This window comes from Perissodus microlepis, chromosome 7, assembly GCF_051167445.1.
Source record: "Perissodus microlepis isolate ML-2025 ecotype Zambia chromosome 7, ASM5116744v1, whole genome shotgun sequence".
NCBI lineage: Eukaryota > Metazoa > Chordata > Actinopteri > Cichliformes > Cichlidae > Perissodus > Perissodus microlepis.
The window spans coordinates 14,826,541-14,849,685 of record NC_140467.1 but is presented as its reverse complement, the minus strand read 5'-3'; the positions used below and the strand labels follow the sequence as shown (position 1 = coordinate 14,849,685).

Genomic DNA, 23,145 nt, shown 5'->3' with positions numbered 1-23,145 from the left:
GCATTGCTACACACAAGTGAAAAGGTGTGGAAAGCATTCAAACACCTCAGAAACTTGTTTGATAAAGAAGTAAAATCTCTTTTTGTTGTTATTTTTGCTTTTATCTGTTGATTGCAATGTACATTCATGCCTACTTCATTAGGTATACTTGTTCAGCTGCTCGTTAACACCAATATCTAATCAGCCAGTCACATGACACCAACCACATGGAGCAGGTCGTCTTTACCCTGCTTGGTCAAGATGACCTGCTGAAGTTCAAATCAAGCGTTAGAAGGAGGAAGTGAATTTGCTCTGAGTATTTCAGCGCTCATATGGTAGGGTCAAAATTTGGCATAAACCGCACAAATGAATCATGAATCCATCCTGAGTTGGATCAACAGTTGAAGCTGGTGGTGATTTGATGTTTTCTCAGCACACTTTGAGCATTTTTAAATGCCATAGCCTACCAGGTACTCCTGCTGCTCATGTCCATCCCTTTATAATCACAGTGCACCAATCTCCTGATGGCTCTTCCCAAAATAATAAAGCTCCATTTCAGAAACCTCACATCATCTCAAACTGCTTAAGAGCATGACAATGAGTTCAGGAATAATTGCAGCATCTTGTCAAATCTGTGCTATAAAGAATTAAATTGGTATTAACTAAAAGTGGGTCCAAAGCAGTATTAGTATAGTGTACCTAATAAAGTGGCTGGTCAGTATATTTTATGGCAGTAGACTGACTGATACAGATCTATCAGATGTTTGTGGGCTCTTTTTATGCAGTGGATTTACTGGTCTGGCCAAAAACTGCAGGTTGTTTGTAAAGTATTGTGTTAGTTTGTGTTTTATAAATAATGTGTTTACTGCATTTGTATTTTATAGCTGAAACTGTAAGAATATGGATTAGAATAGTCATTCACTGGTAATGATATCCAGTAATTTGAGATCTAATTAAATAATTGACACACAGGTGACAGAGAGAATCTGACATATGTTTACTTAGCAGGTAGGTTTTCATGTTGTGGTACATGAATTAAACATTTATGGTGACACACAAGTTCATATAAGATACAAGAAAACACGTAAAAACAAACAGTGATTATGCCAACTGTCCAATGTCATATAAAGCAATGCACATCACTTGATAGCATTAATTAACAGCTAGAGTAGTGCAGATCCAGCCTGGTAATCCCCATAAATAAATAGAGCAAAGTCAATACATGATGGTATAGAATTTAAAAAAGTAGAAGGTTTTAATCTTGATTTAAATTGCAGGGGGCGAAAAGTAATTGTTGATTAAGTAGTTTTAAGATATTCACAGGGTTTAAACATAGCTGCCTTTCTTCACATTTTGCTACAAGTGTTCCTCTTGGTTTCTTCTTAGCTGGATGAGCTCGGACAGTCCGGGATCAAGCACACAAAATGCCCCTCGCAGTTACTCTGCAAAGAGAAAAAAGACCGTGTTGGATTCAGAGCGCAATGAAGAAAAGAAGAAAAAAAGAAAAAACAGGGAGAAGTTTGGTTTTTATTATTATTATTTTTCCTTACCTGTAGGTTGTTGTGGCATATGGGACTGTGAGGTGCAGTCAGGTGATTGTGCACACACTTCCCAAAGTGTTGCAGACAGGTGGAATCGGACGGGGCGCAGGTCTGAGAGCACGATGGACGCTTCAGCAGCAGACAGCTGGAGCAGGACGTGTGCTGGCAGGAGCCCTGGCACTCTTTATTCTGCAGAGATGTAGACCTACAGACGAGGAAATTCTGATTATTGCTAAAAACAACAAAAACAACGTGGCATTAAGAGGATGGAGAGGGGGCTCACCTGGCAGAGCAGATTGCAGAGGGGTTGGCCTGGCAGTACTCCTTGGTGCACTCTGGTTGGCAGCTCTCTGCATCCAGCTGTTCAATCACTGCACAGATTTAAAGAAATTACGAATGAGAGTCCCGCATTGTGGAGTCAGACTTTAAAAAAAGACAGGAAAACTGTAAAAGGTCTGATATCGTATTGATAACGGTGACACTTCTTTTCATCGGGGACAGATAAGATGAGTAATTATGGCTGAGGAACCTTTGATTCAAAGGAAGCCTTGACCACACTATCAGTCTTCACAGCTCATAAACCAGATTTTACCGCACCGGCACCATTCCCACTACACAGACTTACAGTCAAAGAATCTCACCAAGTGCATTTTTACGCGTTTAGAGAAGATTTTAGCGCCTTTGTAGTTCCCGCCAACTTTATTTCCAGAAGGAAGAGTTAAATATTGCATTTTTGCTTACAGAGCCTTCTTTTAATTAGCATGATGGTTTCTGTACATGTGAATAAATCAGAACAACTCGATAACTTTTTTGTGCTGCTGTAAAACTTTTCATTTCCCCACTATTGCATTTCACGAGTGATTAAAGCATCACCCGTGGATCTGATGCGCAGTGGCTGCTTGTCATCATTTTAGAGTAATGGTTACAATCTCACCTGCTTTGCAGATCCCTTTGCGCTCTGCGTCTGGTTTGGCAGCTGCTGTGTCCTGAAAAACGCACACCAGCCCCTCGTCGCACTTCCCCAGGTAGTCCCACGTCCCCCCGCAGGTTTCCCCCTCCGTCTTGGCGCACACGGGGCAGCATCCACAGACACCCGTCGTCACGCCCCCTTTACACTGGAGCTTCAGCGCACGCCGGGAAGAGCAGTGTATCCGCTCGCAGGGCGGGCACTGAAGGGCCCGAAGCTGCTGGGTGTCCACGGGGGACGCTTTCTCCAACCCGAACACCCCCAACAGCGCACTGAGAAATAGCAGCATCCGCATCGTTGATAGACCTGACGTTATCCTGAGGGGAGAGCACCTGTCTGCACCTTTTATATCCCCGGGCACCCCGGCATTGTCACACCACATGCTTCGTAGTTTATGAGCCACAACCTCCTCCCACCAGCAGCAGCCAATAGATGGATGGATTTAGTCTAAAATATACGGTTAATTATCCCCACGTCTTATCTCCACGCTATCAACAGTGCGATTTTGTTTTGAAACAAGTCTTCCGTCCGAACATTGTTAGATAAACTCGGATGAAGGTGAATTCGGAGTCACATGACCTCTGAAAGGGGCAATTCGGTGTGCACCTGTAATCAGATAATGTCCCATTTCCCAAAAGAACAAAAGGTTTAACACATCAGAAGGTTATCTCATCCGGACGCCTCACAAGGTTCTTAGCTGAATGAAAAATCTCGCAGGTTGTGTGCATGCCAGTAAAATGTGGCCGCGCTCACTGGGTGTCTGTCAGTTGACATTGCAGCTGCTGTATGTCATTTCTTTCCTTTTGAAGAGGGAAACATCTGCTTAAAAGTAGGATAAACTGCTGCAGAAACATACTTAGTCCTCGGCAAGTCACAAAAAGGTAAATTGTTTTGTTTTATTGTAGTTTATGCTGCAGTTAACATATTAAAATTAGCCGCTTTGGATATTAAACACTTTTTGCATTACTTTTTATTCAATTTTTGAATGAAAAAAAGGCCCACAATAACCCCAGCCACAAGAGATATTTAATGACTTTACTTTGAGGAAGTGTTCTGTGTAAAATCCTGGAGGACAGAAAAGGATTTCTTTAGCTTTGGCTCTTAATATGCTCTATGTTCATTTGGATCCATACGAACTGTTAGTATGATGGTCCACAAACGAGAAACATAGCGAATTGGAAACACGTCCAGGTTTACTGAGTGCAGAGAAACAATTTAACAAAGGAAGATAAAACTACAATAAAAAAAAATATGAAGAGGCTAGACATAATGCACACAAGGTGCATTACATAGGAAGGTAAAGACCCTACAGTAATGCAGATAAAACCCCAGCAATCAGATGACCCCCCCCCCCCCCCCCCCATGAGCAAGCATTTGGAGACAGTGGGAAGGAAAAAAATCCCTTCTAACAGGAAGAAACCTCTGGCAGAACCAGGATCGGGGAGGGGTGGCCATCTGAGAGACCAGTTGGGGACGAGGGGAGGAAGACAGGACAAAAGTGAAAGAGAGCCACAGGTTTATTATTTTTAATAATACTAATAATTTTATAATTATTAACCTCTCACTTAATTTTAATTATTCAATTAAATCTTTTTACACATTAGTCCTCATGTCCTACTGCTTAGTCGTTGACATAGCCAAAGAAGAGAAGCCCATATAGGATAAATATGCCCCGTCTAGTCCCCATAACCTTCAATGTTTTTGAAGGTTATGTCATCTGATGAGGTCTAGGAAACAAAATAAAGTTAAAAAAAGAAAAAGAAAAAAAAGACAGTTTCAAGTATCAAAATGATGCTTTGATCAGAAAAAGCAAACCAAAGAACTCCTGCTCCTCTTTCCTGTTGCACTGATCCCAGAGGAGCATCTCCACATTCACTCGTCCACCTCTGTATCAATTTGCATAATCCTGCAAGCTGTCTTCACTTTAAAAATAAAACTATAATGACACTCCCGAAACATCAGCTTCTGTTCTATGGGAAGCAGGGAAAGCTGTGATGAGAGGTAAAATAATTTCTTTCTCATCACATAAAAAGAAAAAAGAAAACAAAAATATTCAGGAATTAGAAAAAAACATCAAATCACTAGAAGAAGCCTACGCGTCCCACCAAGATCAGGAAACATTGAACAAAATACGCAAAACAAAACTAGAATTAAATGAGATAATTGATAAAAAAAAACAAAATTCTTAGTACAAAGACTACGCTTACAAAATTATGAACATGGTAATAAATCCGGTCAATTTCTAGCAAACCAGCTAAAAAAAAATAAAGAAAAAACAACTATATGTGCTGTTCAAGATTCATCTGGGAACACAATATATGAACCGATACAAATAAACAACATTTTCAGGGATTTCTATAAAACGTTGTATTCACCACAAATAAACCCATCTAAAAAAGAAATTGATCAGTTTTTGGACAACATAACTCTTCCAAAATTATTAGACACTCAAGCAATGGCACTGGATTCACCACTGACATCAGGTGAACTCCAGGAAGCCCTGATAAGTATGCCCAATAATAAGGCTCCAGGTCCAGACGGCTTTCCTGCAGAATTCTACAAAGAATTCTGGTCGATTCTAGCACCAGTTTTCTACAGAACGTTGTTGGAAATCAAAGAAAAGGGCAGACTTCCATCAAACATGAATTCTGCAAACATTAATCTCCTGCTAAAACCAGGCAAAGACCCTGTATATCCCTCAAGCTATCGTCCAATATCCCTTATAAATGTAGACCTTAAAATAATCTGCAAAGCTCTCTCAAAGAGACTGGAGAAAATAACCCCCCTCTTAATTCATCCTGACCAAACTGGTTTCATAAAAGGTAGGCACTCATCAACAAATACACGTAGATTACTTAATTTGATAGACTACTCATACAGTAAAAACCTAGAAACTACAATATTCTCTTTAGACGCAGAAAAAGCATTTGACAGAGTTAACTGGAAATTTCTATTTGCAACTTTACACAAATTTGGTTTTGGATCCTCTTTCATAAACTGGTTAAAAATATTATATAATTCCCCAACAGCTTGTGTCAGAACAAATGACCAGACATCCTCCAGCTTCTGTCTCTTGAGGGGCACCAGGCAGGGATGCCCACTCTCCCCTTCACTGTTTGCAATTTTTATTGAACCACTAGCAGCAGCAATTAGACAGAATTCAGTAATTAAGGGCATAAAATGCAAGAACGTGGAACATAAAATCAGCCTTTATGCGGATGATGTGTTACTCTTTCTCCAAAATTCACAAACCAATATCTGTGGGGTGATTGAATTGATAAACTCCTTTGCAAGAATATCAGATTACTCAATTAACTGGTCAAAATCTACAGTCCTACCGATTAATTGCTCCCTCCATAATTCCTCTTCTACACCACTGCAATCGGGAAATATAAAATATTTAGGTATTAATGTTTCTCCCAAGCTTGCAGATCTAACTAAATTAAACCATATCCCACTTTTAAAGAAGGTAGAAGGTGATCTGGCTAGGTGGAAATGTATACCCATATCACTCATGGGAAGGGTTGCCGCTATAAAAATGATGGTCTTACCAAAAATAAATTATTTATTCTCAATGATCCCAACTAAACCGCCACAAGATTGGTTCAGATCTCTAGATTCATGTATGTCCAAATTCCTTTGGAAAAATAAACCCCCACGTATAAGCTTAAAAACACTACAAAAGACCAAGGATAAAGGAGGATTAGAACTACCTAACTTTCAGCACTACTTCTTAGCCAACAGGCTTCAGTTTATCTCAGGATGGCTAAAACATACCCTCTTAGATGAACCTTGGCTAGATGTAGAACAAGCACTTTGCAATAATCTAGAGATTTCAGATCTACCATTTATCAGCTCAAACAGCCAACGACATGAATGCTTCAAAAGCGTCAACATCAGCTCTTCTCTGACAGCATGGTGGGAGTTTCTAAAATTGACGGAGTCTTCATTAATCCCATGCAAACGTACACCTATCTGGAACAACCCTGACATATTACAAAACAATAATATGATAAACTTTTCAGATTGGAGTGGTAAAGGAATCAAATATTTAGAACATATACTAGAAGGAACAGAATTTATTTCATTTGACGGACTAGTTACACAATATGGGATCAACAAGAAAAGATTTTTAGAATATCAACAAATTAAATCCATAGTAAAAAAGAAATTTAAACCGGGTCAAGTTGAACTACAAACACCACCAAGTGTGGTTCAATTTCTTACTCTTAAAACCCCCAAATTACTATCCAAAATATACAGAATGTTTTCTAAAACAGATGAATCAATATCACTTCCTATTGCAAAATGGGAAGCAGATTTATCAGTTAACTTAGACCAAAACTTCTGGTCTCAGACTTGCTTAAAAACCTTTCATCTAATCAGAAATCCCAGTCTTCAATTAATTCAATACAAAATATTACATAGAGTGCACTATACAGGTCATCGGATGTTCAAGATGGGCTTTACGACTACCAACAACTGCTCACACTGCCAAACCAATTCACCGGACAATTATATCCACGCTCTTTGGTTCTGTCCACCAGTTCAGAAGTTTTGGCGCGAGATATGTGAAGACTTATCAAAGTGTCTGAAATGTAACATTCCAACTTCCCCCTTAGTGTGTTTGTTGGGCAGCTTAGATAATGTCACTTCAGAAAAGAATATAGCCCATATGGTTTTCACTGCCCTATGCATAGCCAAGAAAACAGTCCTCATGAACTGGAAAAATAAAAATAATCTTAATTCTAACCAATATAGAAATTATCTATTAGATTACATTAGTCTTGATACAGCCTCTGCCACCACATCAGATCAATTGCTCTGGTCTCCTTTGATCAGCTCCATCACCTAGTGGGGGTGGGGGGTCATAGTTTGGTCCCGCCTTCACTGTTGTGATTGGTGTGGGGGTAGGGACAGGCTTAGGGCGTCGGGGGGTTCCCCGGGGGCATCTTTCTTGGGGGGCTCAACCCGGGGTAGCGGTCATGTCCAATTAGGGGCTCTGTTGGCTCTCAGGTGACGGTTTCCTCGTGGCTGCGTGCAGCGGGGCTAGGGGAGGGTCTGTGCTGACGGACGTGGGTTACTGACCTGGTAGCCTGGCTGCCCCTGGGTGGGTCCGGGATGGGCGTGAGGTTCTGGGGGCGCTCCGTCTCTGGGCTGGGGCCCTGGCCGGGCCTCAGGGGCTTGGGTCCTGGTTGGTGTGTTGCCGGGGTTGTGGGCGGGTGGGTGCATGGGGGCCCGGCCCTGGCGCAGGATGCCGCCGGTGCGTCAAGCCACCTGGGGGGCTCTTCAACTGGTGAGGGGGGTTGTCACATCTTGCAGGAGCTTTCCTCTCTTCGGGAACTCTCTCTGCAGGAGGGGGAGATACAGGAGAGGTGGAGGAAGATCTCAGCCTGGGCGTCTATTGTCTTATGTAGTCTGGAAGATGAGTGGATGGTGGGGTGGGTGCAGTTTTCTCTGTGGTGGGGTTGGGTGGACTGTCCCGGGCTCTGTGGGGCCGGGCGGCGCTGCTGCACTGGCCCCGGTCTGGATGGGCCTGGGCCCCCTTTCCCTGGCGGGTCGCGGAGTATGGGGGTGCCTACTGGGGTCAGCGGGGGAGCTGGCCCCAGGGAGGGGTCACTTGCCCCTCCCTTCCTTCCCTCCCCATCTCCAGCTGCCTCCCTCTTCCCGCTCCACCACAACCACCCACACATGCAGGGCCTTGGAGTAGGGGTGTGTCACCAGGGTGCAGAGGAGGCTACCCCCCCCTCTGTCCCCTTCTGGCTGCCTCTGCCTCAATTTTATCCCACAACTTAGACATTCACATTACTCACACTCTCATTACACATACATATAGGATCTTGGGGGTGGGCACGCTACACGGATTCCAAAAGACCATCAGGGTGTACACCTCACCCCTGGCGTCGTTGCCCACCTCTCAATTTTAAATACACGTAGACATTGAGGGCTAGCAGGAGGGACTATGCGCTTACCTGCTGCTCTCTGGCAGGTAGCTCCATGCCCTCCTGGGTTTTAAATGCACCTTAGAACACACATGCATCAACACTACAATGAGCGGGTGGAGGGAGGTTTGGAGTCTTCTCTCACCCCCGTTCTCTGCGGCCTGCTGGAGCGGGGGGCTAGGAGGAGGAGTTGGCCGTCCGACTGCGGTCTGGAATGTGGGGCCTCCCTGCTGCTGCGGAGTCGGGGCGGTCTGCCTCTCCCCACCGCAGGGAAAAGGGTTACACCACCTGGGTCTGGGTGCAGTTCCCCCCTCCAGGGGCAAGGGTACCTAGACCCGGTTCGTAGAGTACGCTTGGGGAGTGTGATCGTGTGTACAGCGTCTCTTTATGTTTGTCTCCACGTTGGTTGAGTGTGGAGTAAGTGCATATGAGAGCATGAGGGTGGGAATGGATGTTTGTATCTGTGTGTGCCTGTATGTCTGTGTCTATATGTCAGGTTGGGTATCAGACGCCACCTCTCTGGGGACATCTCAGGCCCTCCAAGGTTTGGAGGCCTATCTCCCCCCACCACTTCCCCTGCCAGTGGCAGACGCCCTCAGACATCGGTGCATTGGTGGTTCTTTGTGTCCGGGGGTGGGCGTCCAGGTACACACCGGCTCACTCCTTGGTGGCTGCTTGTCGGGGCCTGGAGCATGGGGCTCGCTCGGGCCACTTCGGGGGTGGGGTGCCCTCGGCCTCTCAGCCTGGGGCTCGGTCACTCAGGCACAGCTGGCTGCCGGCGGAGCTCACGGGCGCGTCACTGCAACCCCCCCGGCTTCTGCTCCGCGGCTGCTGGGTGAGCCCTCATCTGGGACTCTCCTCAGCTCTTTCTGGGACAGTGGCGCGGCTGCCCCTCTGTTGGTCTTCCTTGGTCTCTTGTGTCCTGGGGGCCTCTGGATGTCTGGAGTTTTGATCTCCTCCATACCTGCTTCATGCCCTGGAGGACGGGGCAGTGGCTCCCCACACCCTCTAGCAGATCATTACATGAAGGAACCTTTTAAAAAAACAAGCGCGTCCATGCTCACAGGTGTACACACGGGTGCTCACACACACAAACTACACCCTTTTTGGCTCCTACCTCAAAGCACAGTGTTCTGTTGATCTTATGTGCTGCACAATAATGTTTAATATTTAGTATTTACTGTCATATTCCCATATATCATTGTGATGTTGTTTGTTCTATTACTCTTGTTCTCTTCTGCTTGTTTTCTTTTTTCTTTCTCAACAGGTGATCCAGATGATCGATAGATGCATTTTTTTTTCTGCCCATTCTGTTGGTTTTTGTTTTTTGCCCTTGTCCCTCTTCTCAGCTGTTTCTCTTTCCCTCTTTCTTTCTCCCCTTCTTTCCCCCAGTCAAGTCTGTCCCGTATTCAGCAAGTGAAAATAAAATAAACAATAAAAGGTGAATGAAATGGACCATTACGGCAAGGCTGGGATGGTCAATTTGGTAAAGTAAATCCGTTGGGCATCTTTCTTTGCCTTTAGACAATAATTCTGATGGCAAAAGAGCCAAACAGGACAGGCAAAAAATAAATAAATAAATAAAAAATAAAGCTTTAAAAAAGTGTTGCTGAACAAACTAAAATCTCAGTTACTGCTAGGAAGCCTTGTGTCGTATAAAAATGTATTTATTTTCAAGGAAACCATTGAGTAACACTGAATACACCAGGAGTGATCATTCAATAAGTCAATAAAACTCGTGACTCCTACATCAAAGATCCCACATACAAGACGTCTTGGAAAAGAAGATTCAAAGCAAACATGTTGGCAATTTGCTGGTGCTACAATTTCATTTTTCCCCCACATAACAAATTTAGGCGATACACACCTGTGTAGAAAAGTGACAAGAGTTTACATCAACTTACAAAGGGCTGGATGTCAAAGTGCAAGATGCCTGAACCCCACCCACCCCACCCCTCCTGTCAAAGAGGACGATCAAAATGTCGCAACCAGAAGCGGACTCTTAAATAAAAATCTCCAAAATTAAGATTCTGCCATTATGGGTTGGTATTCATTTGAGAACCTAGTCTATCTTACATTTCATAGCTTTAAAATATTATTTCAGAAACATTTTCCTCCCAAAGATACTCATTTCTTTTCTTCTTCTTCTTTTTTTTTTTTAAACTGCACCTTATAAGAGACGACTGCATGTAATGGAGTAAAGCATCACAGGAATTATGCAGGCATACAACAGAAAAGCAGCTGCTTATCAACAAGTTCAAACAAAACAACATTTTATCAGTTAAAAAAAGAAAAAAGCAACCGAGTCAGAGTACATACTAAAATCTGAAGTGAAACTAAAATGACTTAAAAACCTCAGAGAAAAACAAACAAACAAAAAAAACAAAACAATTATGTACATATATTTACAGGCAAATAGAGTGAATATTTTACAGGTTTGACTGGCCACTGGAGGTCAGGAGGAAACCAACAATGTCCTTATAATCCAACACTGTGTGACATTCAGTTTTGTCAAATGACAAAATACCTTCCAGGAGGCCGTCTGCAAGGTCGCACTGAAAACAAGTGAGCTAAGAAACCTCTGCTCTGAGTCTGCCTTCACTGTGTGTGTGTGTGTGTGTGTGTGTGTGTGTAGAAAAACATCCAGGACTTTTTTTTTGTGGACTCGAACATAATTTTCATTTTTTCTTTTTTTTGTATGACTTAAAAAAATTATAATAATGGCAATGTTGTGTATGCAGCATTGCCATTCAGAGCTGAATCCACTGAATACATCCTTCTATGAGTCAGTTTGTTTTTTTCCTTCTTCCACTGCGATCTTGTAAATGAACATTAGCACGTCAGTCTGGAGGGAGGAGGTCGTGCAAACGAAACCGCTCTCGGATGTGCGGTCTGACGTCTTCATTCTGGGACAAGACAGACAAGGTGAGACTGATTTAAAAACTGTAAATTATTAAAATTTCATTTTGATCACACATTCAGGATGTCTTCTTCTCTGCACGAGAAACAAGTAAAGACAAACTTTCACTAAATGCACTGTGTTTAGAGCTGGGCTGCTATGGGGGGGGGGGGGGGGGGGATCTAAGAAAAATCTACAATATTTTCTTTTCAAATCAGTCGATACTGATATCACGTTAAAATTAACATCCCTACTTCCGTAAAGCTCAAAGGTTCCCTTTTACACCTAAATGAGATGTTAAAATTTACGGTTGAGCCGTTGAACATGATAAATGCGCTGCAACATTGTACAACTGTATTTTAAATATGTAACATGGGTTTTCTGACAAGGAAAAACCTTCAAGTGTTACAGAAGAACAAAAACGAACTGCAACACTAAATTCTTTGGTCAGGTCCAAAAAAATAAAGCAGCTATTACAACAAAAAATTTAATACAGTATAGAGGTAAAGCATTTTAACTCCACAAACAGAAAATACTAAACATATCAGTACAAATTTTTAAAAACTTTCAAATATACATAAAAGGAGAACATAAGCAAAACTAACACTCAGTTGTGTTCTACTTTTGTATCACTGGGAGTCTCAGTCATGGATGTCTGTGAAGGTTCTCAGTCATCCAGGTCATTGTAGTCTAAGGAGCTTGGAAAGAAAAAAGCGTCTGGAGTTCTTTAAGTTGCTTGAAGACGTTTCACCTCTTATCCAAGAAGCTTCTTCAGTTCTAGGGTCAAATGGTGGAGAGTCCCAGATTTAAGCCCTGTGGGAGTGTCCCCCTGAAGAGGGACAATGGACCCCCTAATGAGACGCCAGACGCTTTAATGCCCACTCACAGCCTGGGCCATCTGACCTCAGTAAATCACAGGATAAGGTGGGGCTAGGTGAAACGTCTTCAAGCAACTTAAAGAAGTCCAGACACTTTTTTCTTTCCAAGCTCCTTAGACCTCAGTCATGGATCAGATGTGTGACTCGTTCCACCACTAATCCGCTGTGGTAGTAAAAAGCTGTTCATCTCTCCCTCTTCTCTCCACATGTAGCAGGATCAAGTCGTCTGAGAGAAACGTTTATAGCCACGAAGTTGGTAACAGGCTCAGTTTCTCTAATCAGCTTCTTAAATCTGACATTTTCGACTCTGCTTACTGGCATCATGCCTTGTCACCTGTCTTTGTGGAAACCTGCTTTCAACACAGTTTGCAGTGTTGGAGCGCACGCTGCTCTGCTCTGAGTTTTCATTTTCTGTTGCCATGTCGTCTTTTACCTTGCCCGAGCTTTTAGCGCAATGCGTGTAGCAGCCCAAACATAAGCTCATGTGCTGCTGCCGGCTGTCTCTCCTACCCCGTGTACGTCAACCCAACCTGTGTGGCTTTGATGTTATTCTACCCACATGACTGTCTTGGCAATACTTATTGTCAATGGCCTTTTGTGTTGTCCGTCAAAACATGGATGGAGTGAGCTCTATCGATTTTATACCGACCATGTTTGATATCACTATTGAGTAAACCTTTTGCATGATAATGTTATCGTTTTATTGCCCAGCTCTAATCATGATATTACTGAGCATGTCAATCCAGCAGAGTTAATGTTACACAGTGCTGTGTTAATAGCAATGTTTGCCTCTCACGTCCGTCTTCCTCTGCTTTACTCACATTACCTAAAACTTCTCTGCACCATTTTATTTTCTGCTCTTTTTTGGTTGCACTACCTCTCAGACCACCTTCTCTTTGCTGACTGGGTTTATACACTTACAAAGCTTTGAAAAAAAATCTAATATTAAAATGTGAGCGTTGTTGACTGAGTTGACACTTACCTTTTTTGTGGTTAAATGCATTGGTTACAAAACTAAACCTGGCACCAAATTAAGCCATCGACAGCTGACTGACAGCTGTTATCTAACCAAGAGTTAGACTACAGCTTTCTAGCCAATCAAAATTTGCGATTTCAGCAGCCATACGCAGCATTTTGTTGGTACAGTGCAGTGGTTTTCAAACCATGTGGAGCAGGAACCAATGCAGATATACAGACTGAAACTCAGTTAAATGAATCAGTAGCAAAGTAAGAAACTTAACTGGTTTGTTTAAATAATTTACACATATTTGTTTATATGTTCTCTATTAGCAAAACTAAATATAAAACTGGTAAGTTTATTACACAGCTAACTCTGTGTGTGGTGAAGAGTGGGTGGAACAGTGACAGCAGACTGCCAGCTGTGGTTATTTTCCACTGGTGTGAATGCACAGATGCAAATATTTACAAGTCCAAGTACATACCAGCTCCACAAGTTTCTCGAGGAAAGGAATAAGCTTTAGAAGCTCGTTGTCATTTCTATCCACAAACCAGCTCTCAATGGGGATTCCATTGGAAAGCTGAAAGAAACAAAAATGCGTGTTTAGATCAATGTGACACAAAATCATGGATAAAAGTGCAGTTTAAAATGAATTCATTCATTTAAAAAAACAAATAAACAACTAATAATAAAATAATTTCTGGTGCAAGAACTTTACCTGATAAGCAAAGGCTTGGGGTGAGTTGTCGATTATTACAGTTTTGGAAAGATCCCGCCCGAGAATGTTTAGGTCTTTAATGTAATTTCCTTGAACGCACACACAGTGCTCACGAAATAGTCTATGTCTAAAAGAAAGAAAGCAAAAAAGAAAAATGCAGCATGACAGATTTATTCTGAGAAAATAACACCAAAGGAAGAAGAGCTCTGGTGAAGTTAATGATGCTTACAGAAAAATTCAAAGGGTCGAAGCAAAAAATACACAAATGATTTACACTGTGCATTTGTCCCGAGGTTGGCGGTAAGGTGACAGAAGGAGAAGAAATAAATGTTTCATGAAAAAATAAAAAAAAACAAATGCAAGCGTCCCGACAGGTATTTCAGATCTGTTTGTTTGAAACAATGAAAAGGGAGTGAATGGTGCTTTCAGAATAATATATTCATGAAACTCTGGACACGCTGAGAGGACCAAATCAGTAATGCTGGTTGTGCTTGAATGAGTGAGAAAAATGATATAAGCTGCATGTTTATGTGCAAGTGATGACCTTCAAATATTAATCATAAATAAATAAATGAATGACACCCACCATCAGTTTGCCAAAATACCAATGCAAGGTGGGTATGACTGGGAAACTGCATGCTTACTGGCTAACAACTCGTGATTGACAAGACACTATTTTGATACATAATATTTGCAAAAAAGAGACTTAGTCCAAGCAAGTCCAGCAATAGCAAAATGGTGAAAAGTGCAACGCTAACTAGAATTGGAGAAAATCTTTAAAATATGATTTCTGGCTCAGTGCTACAGGCAAACTTCAAACTTTTAATTTGAAGGCAAATGATCTCAATTTCTGGTTTGTGTTACACTTTTCACAGCTTCACTACAGTCAGCAGAGCTGCTGAACAGCATTTGTAGAGAGGTCCACGACTTCCATGCAAACTACAACTGCAGCTGCCAAAGCAATCACAAAGAGGGTTTTGCCAATCAGTTGGGGAATGCACATTTATGCTAGCAACAGGTTGTTGCCAGGGAGTTACTAACCACTCTGCAAACCTGTGTGACTGGACCTTAAGCAACTGTTTTTCCAGCGACTACCAGCAACCCCAAAATCACTTGCAACTCAGTTGCGGCCAGAACACTAGTCTTGGTCTGTTGGGCGCTAGCTTCTTCCATCTTCTCGGTTTCGAGTTCGTTGCTAACATCGTCATCTGATACATCCTTTCTGGCTTTTTTAGGTTTAGGTCTATGTTTAATCAGCATCCTGACTGGCTGGGTCGGAGCAAGTGCTAATAAAAGGGTGGCTTTAGCTGCGGTGTAGGTGCAATTAGAGGATGTAAAGATCGGAGCTCAAAGTTTTGCTGCCGTTCAGATACACGAAACAGCTGGAAGCCTTACTAGTTGGGGAATACTGATTTTTTCCCCTCATGACTCTCCAGAGCTGTGCATAGGCTCTGCTTAGGAGCGACACACAACCAAGCTGGTCGCCTGATAAACTGAACCTCTTCTAACAGAGAGCCTAAACAACAACAATGGAGCTTGCTGAGAAGTCCAAACATGAATCTTCAAAGGATTTGTTTACAAAATCAACACAATCAGGAAGGGGGAGGAGCTTTATGGCTTTTCCAGTAAAGAAAACCTGCTGTTAGTTTTACTGGAAAAGGAAACACAAAGAACTTGAATACTGGATAGTACACCTGGTATAAAAAGCAAGGAAGTTCCTTTTTTTTTTCCTGTGTCAAGAGCGATATTTTAAATGTTCATCTTGGATCTTCTCCTAAGGATGACTACAGAATAAAGCTGGTGAACTCTGATGGAATGAATACAGGTTTGTATCCTGTTCATTTCCTCTCTTACTCTACAGCTACAAGACATCTTACAAAGCAGGCAGAGTTCATCTTTGGATGCACGTTCCCACTGACCTTACTAACTGTTTTTTCGGATCCAGGATGTTGAGCAACTTGTCAGCATAGACCTTCTTTGAAGCAGTGAAGAGAATAATCTGAAATTTTAATGGACAGCAATAAATGACTAATATTGAATCTGAGAGCAGGCCAGACTAAACAAACGTCGTATGCATTCTAACAAAAGATGCCTCTTACCTCGTACAACTGAGACATGCGCTCGAGAAACTCTCTGAAAAAGGGCCTCAACCGAACATACACCTGCAGGTTTAAAAAAAAAAGAAAAAAAAAAAAAAAAAAGAAGAAAAAATAGATCAAGAGACAGAAGGTTTAGGAACAGCCATAAAAACGTGAGTCTCTTAAACTGGGGAATGATGCTGAACCTGTACCTGGTATATTACATCTTGAAAAAGCACGGGGAATGTCAGAGCTGCATCTTCGAGCTCATTCAAACTACAATGAACCAGAGTTTCATCCTGGAAGCAAGAGAAGAAAAAAAACAACAATAAAATAAAAATAATTTGTCTTCAATTTGAGTCTTTTTTTATTTTATTTTATTTTGAGATGAAAGCATAAGGGACATTTCGCTGCTTACCAGATCAAGGACAAGAGAAAACTCTGGTGTGCTGCGTGTTTTTAAAGGCAGCGCCGGTTTGCGTGTTAACTGCTCTTCTGTCAGCGGAGGCACGTGCTTGATGAAGAAGTACCTCAAATTTAGAGAAACCAAAAGGAAATATATCAACAGTCAAAAATCACAAGTATTTAAATGTCCCAGTTGAACCTTTGATAGTAATATAACTCATTCACTGTTTCTTTTATAGATGTTGGATAAAAAAATAAAGTAAAACAAAGAGAATATTTAATCTTCACTGGGGGAATCGGGGATGAGCAAACAGTATCCTCCAGTGAAGTAAACACAGAGCCATGCGCAGACTTAAAAGTGTGGTTTTGCTGCCACCAGGTGGCTGAAAGTTTCACAAGAAGCTCAACACCAGCATACAAAGTCACCTTGAATGTGATTTCAAGTGGAATTACACCACAAAACTCAACAAAGACAGGGTTTGCTGCCCAAAGTGCAAGCTCAAATTTAACAACAATGCAGCACTTATTCTATTAGCACTAAGTCTATTAATGTTTACTTAATTAACACTGAAAGGAATTATATTAAATTTAGAGTTTGTTTAAAAAAAAAAAAAAATTTGATTAACTTACGGGTCGAAAACTTCCCAGTCCTCATCGTATGAGGGTTCTGCTGGAACTGCAGGTAATGAGTGTGGATAGCTGCCATCTGGCATACACCCAGGAGCTGACAGAGACACATAAGATTTAAGAGAAATTCAAATGCAATGATTCTGAGAAATAACAAGCCTCTACTGTAAAGTTGTCCTTGTTTATGTGAATTAAGTTTTAAATTCAAGGAGGATTAGGCCTAATGTGAGTGGTCGTACCTGTTAACGGGGGCATGTCAGTTTCAGTGACGATCTCTCCTTCTTCTATGGTTGTATCGGAGGTAATGTGGAGCCTCTGTGGTAAAATCGGAGCAGTGTGACACGGAGCGATGCCCTCGGTGGATGTGAGGGTGGATGTGAGAGTGCTGCTCGGCATCTCTTCAGCCTGCTCGATGTCCAGCTGTTTCATGATTTCCTCTGCCTCCATGGCTTGGCCGGGAGAATCAGAGCCAGGAGTGGCTTAACAGAGGGAATACAAATAAGATATGGCTTTCAGTCATATATCGCAGGTTCTTCAGAAAAAAAAACCCTAAAACCATTCAGTTTATGATATTTCAGCATGATTGCTTTGTTATCATTTATTTATTATTTTTTAATTCAGCCTAAATTACCTGTGGATCGGCTACAGAATACTTGTGGACTTTCTTACCAGTTTTAGTTGCTGGTGAGAAAAAGTTGAAGACTGGGGAGAAGATGGTTCCAAGGAGGGTGGTGCGTGGTGGGCTGCTTGTTGAGTCGACGGGGGCCTCCAGTTTACCGTTTGGTTTAATTGGTTTACTATGGCAGGTCATGGTGTCTTTTGAAGAAAAAGGAGGGGGAAAAAATGACATTGTTTTAGTTTGTTGACACTATTGTAAAATTTTTAGGGTTCTTAAGACAGAGCTATAAAACTGCAGTATATACATGAAAGATATGTGAATTGTTATGGTCAGCTTCTACAGACTGGTCTGTCATACCTTTATTTGGACTTTTCCGGCAAACTCTGGATACGGATTTATTAGAGAGACCTCTAGTCTGTGGTGTTGAAGTAATGAGATCACCGTCGGGATTACAATCAATACGACTCCGCTTGGCAGGAATATCCTGCTCCACCTAAAAAGAAACAACACACACACACACACAGTTACAAATGTACATAATTTCAATTTTTCCACAGCTTTAACTTCTTCAGTGTGGAAATCGCTAACATGTTGCAATGCAAAATATATTTAGCAGCACTGAAAGCAGTTGCCATGACATTACCACAGAAAGCGCATCTTTAATTTCTCAATGTGGATGTTTTACAAGCATGTGATGACATTTGATTAAAAATGCGACTTCTGTTCTGGGGCGGAACGGTGCTCAGTGGTTAGCACTGCCACCTCGTAACAAGAAGGTTCTAAGTTTGAATCCACTGGCCGCCCGGGGCCTTTTCTGTGTCTGCGTGGACTCTAGCCTCCTCCCACAATCCAAACACATTCATGTTAGGTTAAATGGTGATTCTAAATTGGCTGCAGGTTTGAGTGTGACTGTCAATGGTTGTGTGGGTCAACCCTGCAATAGACAGGCAACCTGTCGAGGGTACACTCCATCTCTACCCCATGACCTCTAGGATAGCCTCAAGTCTGTCTCACCACTATAAGTGGAAGAAAACTGAAGGATGATCTGTTAAAGGTCAGTGCACTGACATACCTCACTAACCCACTAAACTTGCTTTGTAGTACCCCTCTAAGGACATAACAATGATAACAATACTGGCATGACTGTGTATGTGACAATAAAATTTGAATTTTGGCAGCTGCCAGTGCTACCCCTCAGCTTCCTAGTAGATGCACTTATGAATCAAACTCCCAGTGACCTCTGACCTTGAGGTCGAGGTCACTGAAATTCATGCACCTATGGTATGAATGGCACATTATCAAGTTATCACTTTCACAAACCCGTGTGTGCGCATGCCACACACACAGGTTTGTCTGCAAGGTCCCCATGGACCTTTTATGGCTGAGGGGTAAAAACAGAGTGTGCAAAGTGCTTTGACTGACAGGCAAAAGGAGAACACTCAACACTCAACTCAATGCAACTTGTTAAGTCAAACTGTCCCAACACCACTAAATGAAGCCCTCCTTTGAAATGAATGTGTGACATTGTCACTGCATTTGCATGCAGCTGGTGATGCAGAAAATGTCTACATGTTTTTTTTACATTCTGTTCTACCTGTTTTACACTGCTGGAACTTCAGTTACTAGAACACAGACCAGAAAACTGATTATGGTTACATTATTAGGCCGTTTATCAAACAGGATATCTATTCAATCAATAAAATTGATTTCACTTTAATCTGGTGGCAAACTAAACTGATTTCCATGTCTAATTTATTAGGTTGTGAGACAGAGTCAAACACACAGATTAACCTCTAATGATTTAATAGATGCATTTTAAAGGTTTCAAGCTCTAACGTGTGGCTGCTTGGTCGGAAATAAAAAACAGCAAAGATATTAACATGTTTACTTTACTCCTCAGTATGCTAATAATGATCATGAACTCAGATCTGGGGATTTTCTGCAGCATTGCATTTTCTTGTATTCCTGTAAGTGGCAGTGTTGCATTTTACTGTGATATTTTCATGTTTTTTTACAGAGTAAAATGTCTCTGATTGGAACGAGTGGTGCTAAATCGAACCATTTTTGTGCAGAAGAGTCAAAGGATGTGGGCAAACGCCGCCCCTTTTACATGAGCGTGCAAGCAGAAAGCTTAAGTTTATCTCTGATTGGGGTTTAAGGTATTGTTAAGCCAGCAGACACAAAGAAAACCTGGCTGTGTTGAACTAATATACACCTTAGGATGCATAAGTGTATGTGTTTATTAAGGCTGACATGCCTGCGTAGCATGAACGCTGTGCTTGTATTATAATCCCTATTCTGAACTTTTTAGATCTTGCCCCTGACATTCATCACCTGTGTTATATTAACAAAAATTTACAATGAAAACTAAAAAAAAAACAAATAAAAACCAAGAAAACTAGCACTATGTGAAAACTGTAAAACTAAACAACGTGGAAAAAATAAACTAACCCACTGAAGCCTATAGGAGGTTATGGCAGTCTAAGACAAAAATATCTAACTTTTGTGTGGCCATCAGTAATTTGAGTCAGACTTAAAATAATTGTAAACCTGCTGTTTCGATCTCTAAAAACACTACTAACAGTTACATGCGAGACACAGCTTCCCTTTATCAGCTTTTTGGTTTGTTTTTTTAAGTAGCTGTGTGTGTTCTTGCGGCGTACTATTAGAATGAAGCACATAAAACAAAAAAAGCTGTGCCTACCTTGACTGCATTTCCACGAATGAATTTCTTGATAGTGGAGAACAGGCCTGTCTCATTCTTCTGCATTTTGCCTCGACCTCTCACCGGCGATGGCTCCACTTCACAGTGTTTCCTTTTGGCCTGGGACGGGTGGGTTTGATGGCCTACGCTCGGCTGCTGAGGAGCTTTACGCACTCTCAGCTTCATCATGTACCAACGTCACATAGAAAAATCTGACAAGGAAGGAAAACATGGAGTTAAGTCGACTGAGCGTTTTTGACACTGCACTTCAAACACAAAGGGTAGACACTCAATCCTTTGTGTAATATTATCAGATTTTCTCTGAACATTTCGCATTTTTTAAATGTAAATAAAATATTCACAGGAACAGTTTTTCCACTGTTGAGTGTAAGGGAGTGGATAATAAAAAATCTGAATAATAAAAAAATTCTAAAAAAAAAAAAAAAAAAGTGTGCATTTCAATACCTCCTGCAAGAGGTCTACTACTACAAGACATCAAGTTCCACAGATAACAGTAAACACAATCCATCCATAAATGGTAAAAAAAAAAAAAGAAAAAAAAAAAAGTGTGCTTTACCGCTCTGACAGGAATCGTGCAGTTCCCCATTACTTATGACCAAAAATGCAAGTTACACTCAAGTACATGAAACTCTCCCCCCCTCAAGAAAAAGCCCTCAAAAAACCTAGACTGTGATAAAAACGTAAAAATTATCACTATTTTAATTGTTTTTTTAATTTGTACTTTTTAAAAAAAACAAAAAAAACAAAAACAAAGTGTTTTAATTTACTTGAGTATCAAAAGGGCTTTTGATTACCAAAAGGTCAGAAACAGCAGGAAATTGCACAAGTTCCTCTCCAACCATGTGCCTAAAAATCCTGATAGGTTTTCAGATCTGCTGGGCAGCCAATATCATACAAGACAAGACTTTTTACATAAACACAAAGCACACATTTCTTATCCTGACAAGGACTTGTGCTGAGCAGGATATAGCAACTTCTCTCTTCGGCAGACAAACTGTGTCAGGGTTTTTCCTGGCTTTCAAAAAAATAAAAAATAAATAAAAAGAATTGGCCTTTGGGCGTTACTATGCAAGTACAGCAAGGGCTAAGACTCTGAGTTACCTCATCTATGTACTTTCTTGCTTATTTTATAAACAAAATAATACTAAAAACCCCAGTTAAAAAATAAAAATACACCACAAAGCTAACCATCTTTTTTTAAGCTCTACCCAAAAACCTCTTTAATGTGTTTCAGTTTGTTTTTGGTTTTTTTTTTTTTTAAATGCACGAAAAACACTGATGCAGCTTCTAAATTCCCCTCAGTTTCTAACGCAAATTCTTGTTTTATGAAATACGTGTAAATACAGGTCACATACGTTGACATGACAGTGTGTGGTTCTAGTTAACTATAGCAAAGAAGCAAGTTCCTAAAGTTGTATTTATTTATGTTTACAGTTTTCACATCCTCATTCTGTCTCCCTTCGCAGATACAGTCAAATGCGTTTTTATTGGCGTGCTAAAGCTGTGCAACGAGAACCCACGATTTATGGACACTTCACCACCAATCTAGTCAAAATGTGTGCAGACAATTGAGTAACTGTGTTAAGGAAGCTCATCAAATTAGTTCAGATGAAACTCATACCTTTGCCTTTTCTTTTAGCTGTCACGGCCACTCGACTCCGGTATAAATGAAAGAAAAGTTATGAAAACAAAAAAATCGTGTAAGCCGGACCGGTCAGCGGAGTGCGGGGTAAACACCAGAAGTTAGCAAAAATATGAAGCTTTCGGGTTATCCGAGGTTAGCTGCTGCTTAGAGGATAGGCTTTGTGTTTATATATGTTTGCTCAGTTGTTGCTGAATGAGATCTGACAGCAAACAGCACCGCTGTCTGTCGTTATGTAACATCAGACGGGCTGCCTTAACGCCGACGACGTCAGCTACCGCTAACGTTAGCCAACCGCTGACATTTAGCATCAATACTACACAGACAACACCGCTCTGACGCTGATGCCCCGCATTATTTGGCCCACCGCCGACTTTACGTAGTCAGAACTGACACCTGTAGGCTTAACAGAACTGTTGTTAATGCTAGCGTAAAACAGGCGCTGTCTGTCAGTGGGTTCTGTGGCTAACGTTAACCAAACTATAGTTAGCTTGCAAGCTAACAAAACGCCAAAGGCAGCAAAAGCCATTTCGTGACATTACTCCCTCCGCTTCAAAAAACTCCCCTAGTGTGTCTTCCGACAGCATATCTATAGGTAATATGGAAATTACTCTTTAATCCTTCAGTGAAATAAAGGTAATTAAAGCAAACTTCGCTGTGGCTAACGCGTCATTTTGTTCGCTCCCGTAACCATCTTTAGCAATTGAGACTACGCCCCCTTCGGTAGCCAACGTTAGCTGCTAGCTAGCAGGAGTCAGGCTTTCACGGGGGGACAAGCCTTTTTGTTTACATGTTGACGTTGTTCGATGCTTACCGATGATCTAGGAAGCTCTTCAAAACGTCCCGCAGCGTTGTCAGCTCTCGGCCACGACCGTGGCGGCCACGGACAAAGATCGGGCCGTGGTTGTTGCCGCCAGCTGTGTCCGTCGCTCGGTAGCTAGTCACAGATCGACCATGTCTGCGGACGCCATTTCCCGCCTCATCACAAACATAACGTTGCGGTGCGCAGAAGAATGTGACACACACGTAGGTGAACCAACGTGGCGAGCGCAGTCAACAGGAAAATGGCTTTAGTATGTGCGCAGCTGGACCCGGGCTCTCCGTCACACTTTATCCCTGCTGGTGCTGTTGTGTGACTGCAAGAATCCTGTATTAATTAAGCCGAAT

The 23,145-nt window shown here is 41.7% G+C and overlaps 2 protein-coding genes across 3 annotated transcripts; both read right to left on the bottom strand.

The window, feature by feature from the left end:
* Positions 1 to 1,099: 1,099 nt before the first annotated feature.
* On the bottom strand, positions 1,100 to 3,042 carry LOC146382796 (uncharacterized). The gene is made up of 4 exons (XM_084932520.1): positions 2,455 to 3,042; positions 1,804 to 1,891; positions 1,530 to 1,725; positions 1,100 to 1,421 (listed from the first exon to the last, which is right to left on the bottom strand). The coding sequence occupies exons 1-4, from the start codon at positions 2,867 to 2,869 to the stop codon at positions 1,362 to 1,364; spliced, it is 759 nt and encodes a 252-aa protein (XP_084788646.1). The 5' UTR covers positions 2,870 to 3,042; the 3' UTR covers positions 1,100 to 1,361.
* Positions 3,043 to 10,075: 7,033 nt separating this feature from the next.
* ctdspl2a (CTD (carboxy-terminal domain, RNA polymerase II, polypeptide A) small phosphatase like 2a) lies at positions 10,076 to 23,131 on the bottom strand. 2 transcript variants are annotated; one of them, XM_084933719.1, is made up of 13 exons: positions 22,793 to 23,131; positions 20,316 to 20,527; positions 17,969 to 18,104; positions 17,662 to 17,808; positions 17,232 to 17,471; positions 16,996 to 17,089; positions 16,379 to 16,490; positions 16,173 to 16,259; positions 15,982 to 16,044; positions 15,802 to 15,881; positions 13,883 to 14,009; positions 13,649 to 13,744; positions 10,076 to 11,335 (listed from the first exon to the last, which is right to left on the bottom strand). In XM_084933719.1, exons 2-13 carry the CDS (start codon positions 20,502 to 20,504, stop codon positions 11,270 to 11,272), a joined length of 1,437 nt encoding a protein of 478 aa, XP_084789845.1. In that variant the 5' UTR covers positions 20,505 to 20,527; positions 22,793 to 23,131; the 3' UTR covers positions 10,076 to 11,269. The 2 variants fall into 2 exon arrangements, with proteins under 2 accessions (XP_084789845.1, XP_084789846.1); XM_084933720.1 differs by lacking the exon at positions 22,793 to 23,131 and adding an exon at positions 21,958 to 22,689.
* Between the last annotated feature and the right edge of the window lie 14 nt (positions 23,132 to 23,145).

What these genes read in the sequence shown, in the direction of transcription:
- LOC146382796 (XM_084932520.1), bottom strand. Translation starts at nt 2,869, where the DNA reads ATGTGGTGTGACAATGCCGGGGTGCCCGGGGATATAAAAGGTGCAGAC. An exon ending in CAAAGGGATCTGCAAAGCAG is followed by an intron (nt 1,892 to 2,454) that starts GTGAGATTGTAA and finishes AAATCTGTGCAG; the next exon opens with TGATTGAACAGCTGGATGCA. An exon ending in TCTGCAATCTGCTCTGCCAG is followed by an intron (nt 1,726 to 1,803) that starts GTGAGCCCCCTC and finishes CCTCGTCTGTAG; the next exon opens with GTCTACATCTCTGCAGAATA.
- ctdspl2a (XM_084933719.1), bottom strand. Translation starts at nt 20,504, where the DNA reads ATGATGAAGCTGAGAGTGCGTAAAGCTCCTCAGCAGCCGAGCGTAGGC. An exon ending in CTCACCAGCAACTAAAACTG is followed by an intron (nt 17,472 to 17,661) that starts GTAAGAAAGTCC and finishes CCCTCTGTTAAG; the next exon opens with CCACTCCTGGCTCTGATTCT. An exon ending in TGACATGCCCCCGTTAACAG is followed by an intron (nt 17,090 to 17,231) that starts GTACGACCACTC and finishes TGTCTCTGTCAG; the next exon opens with CTCCTGGGTGTATGCCAGAT.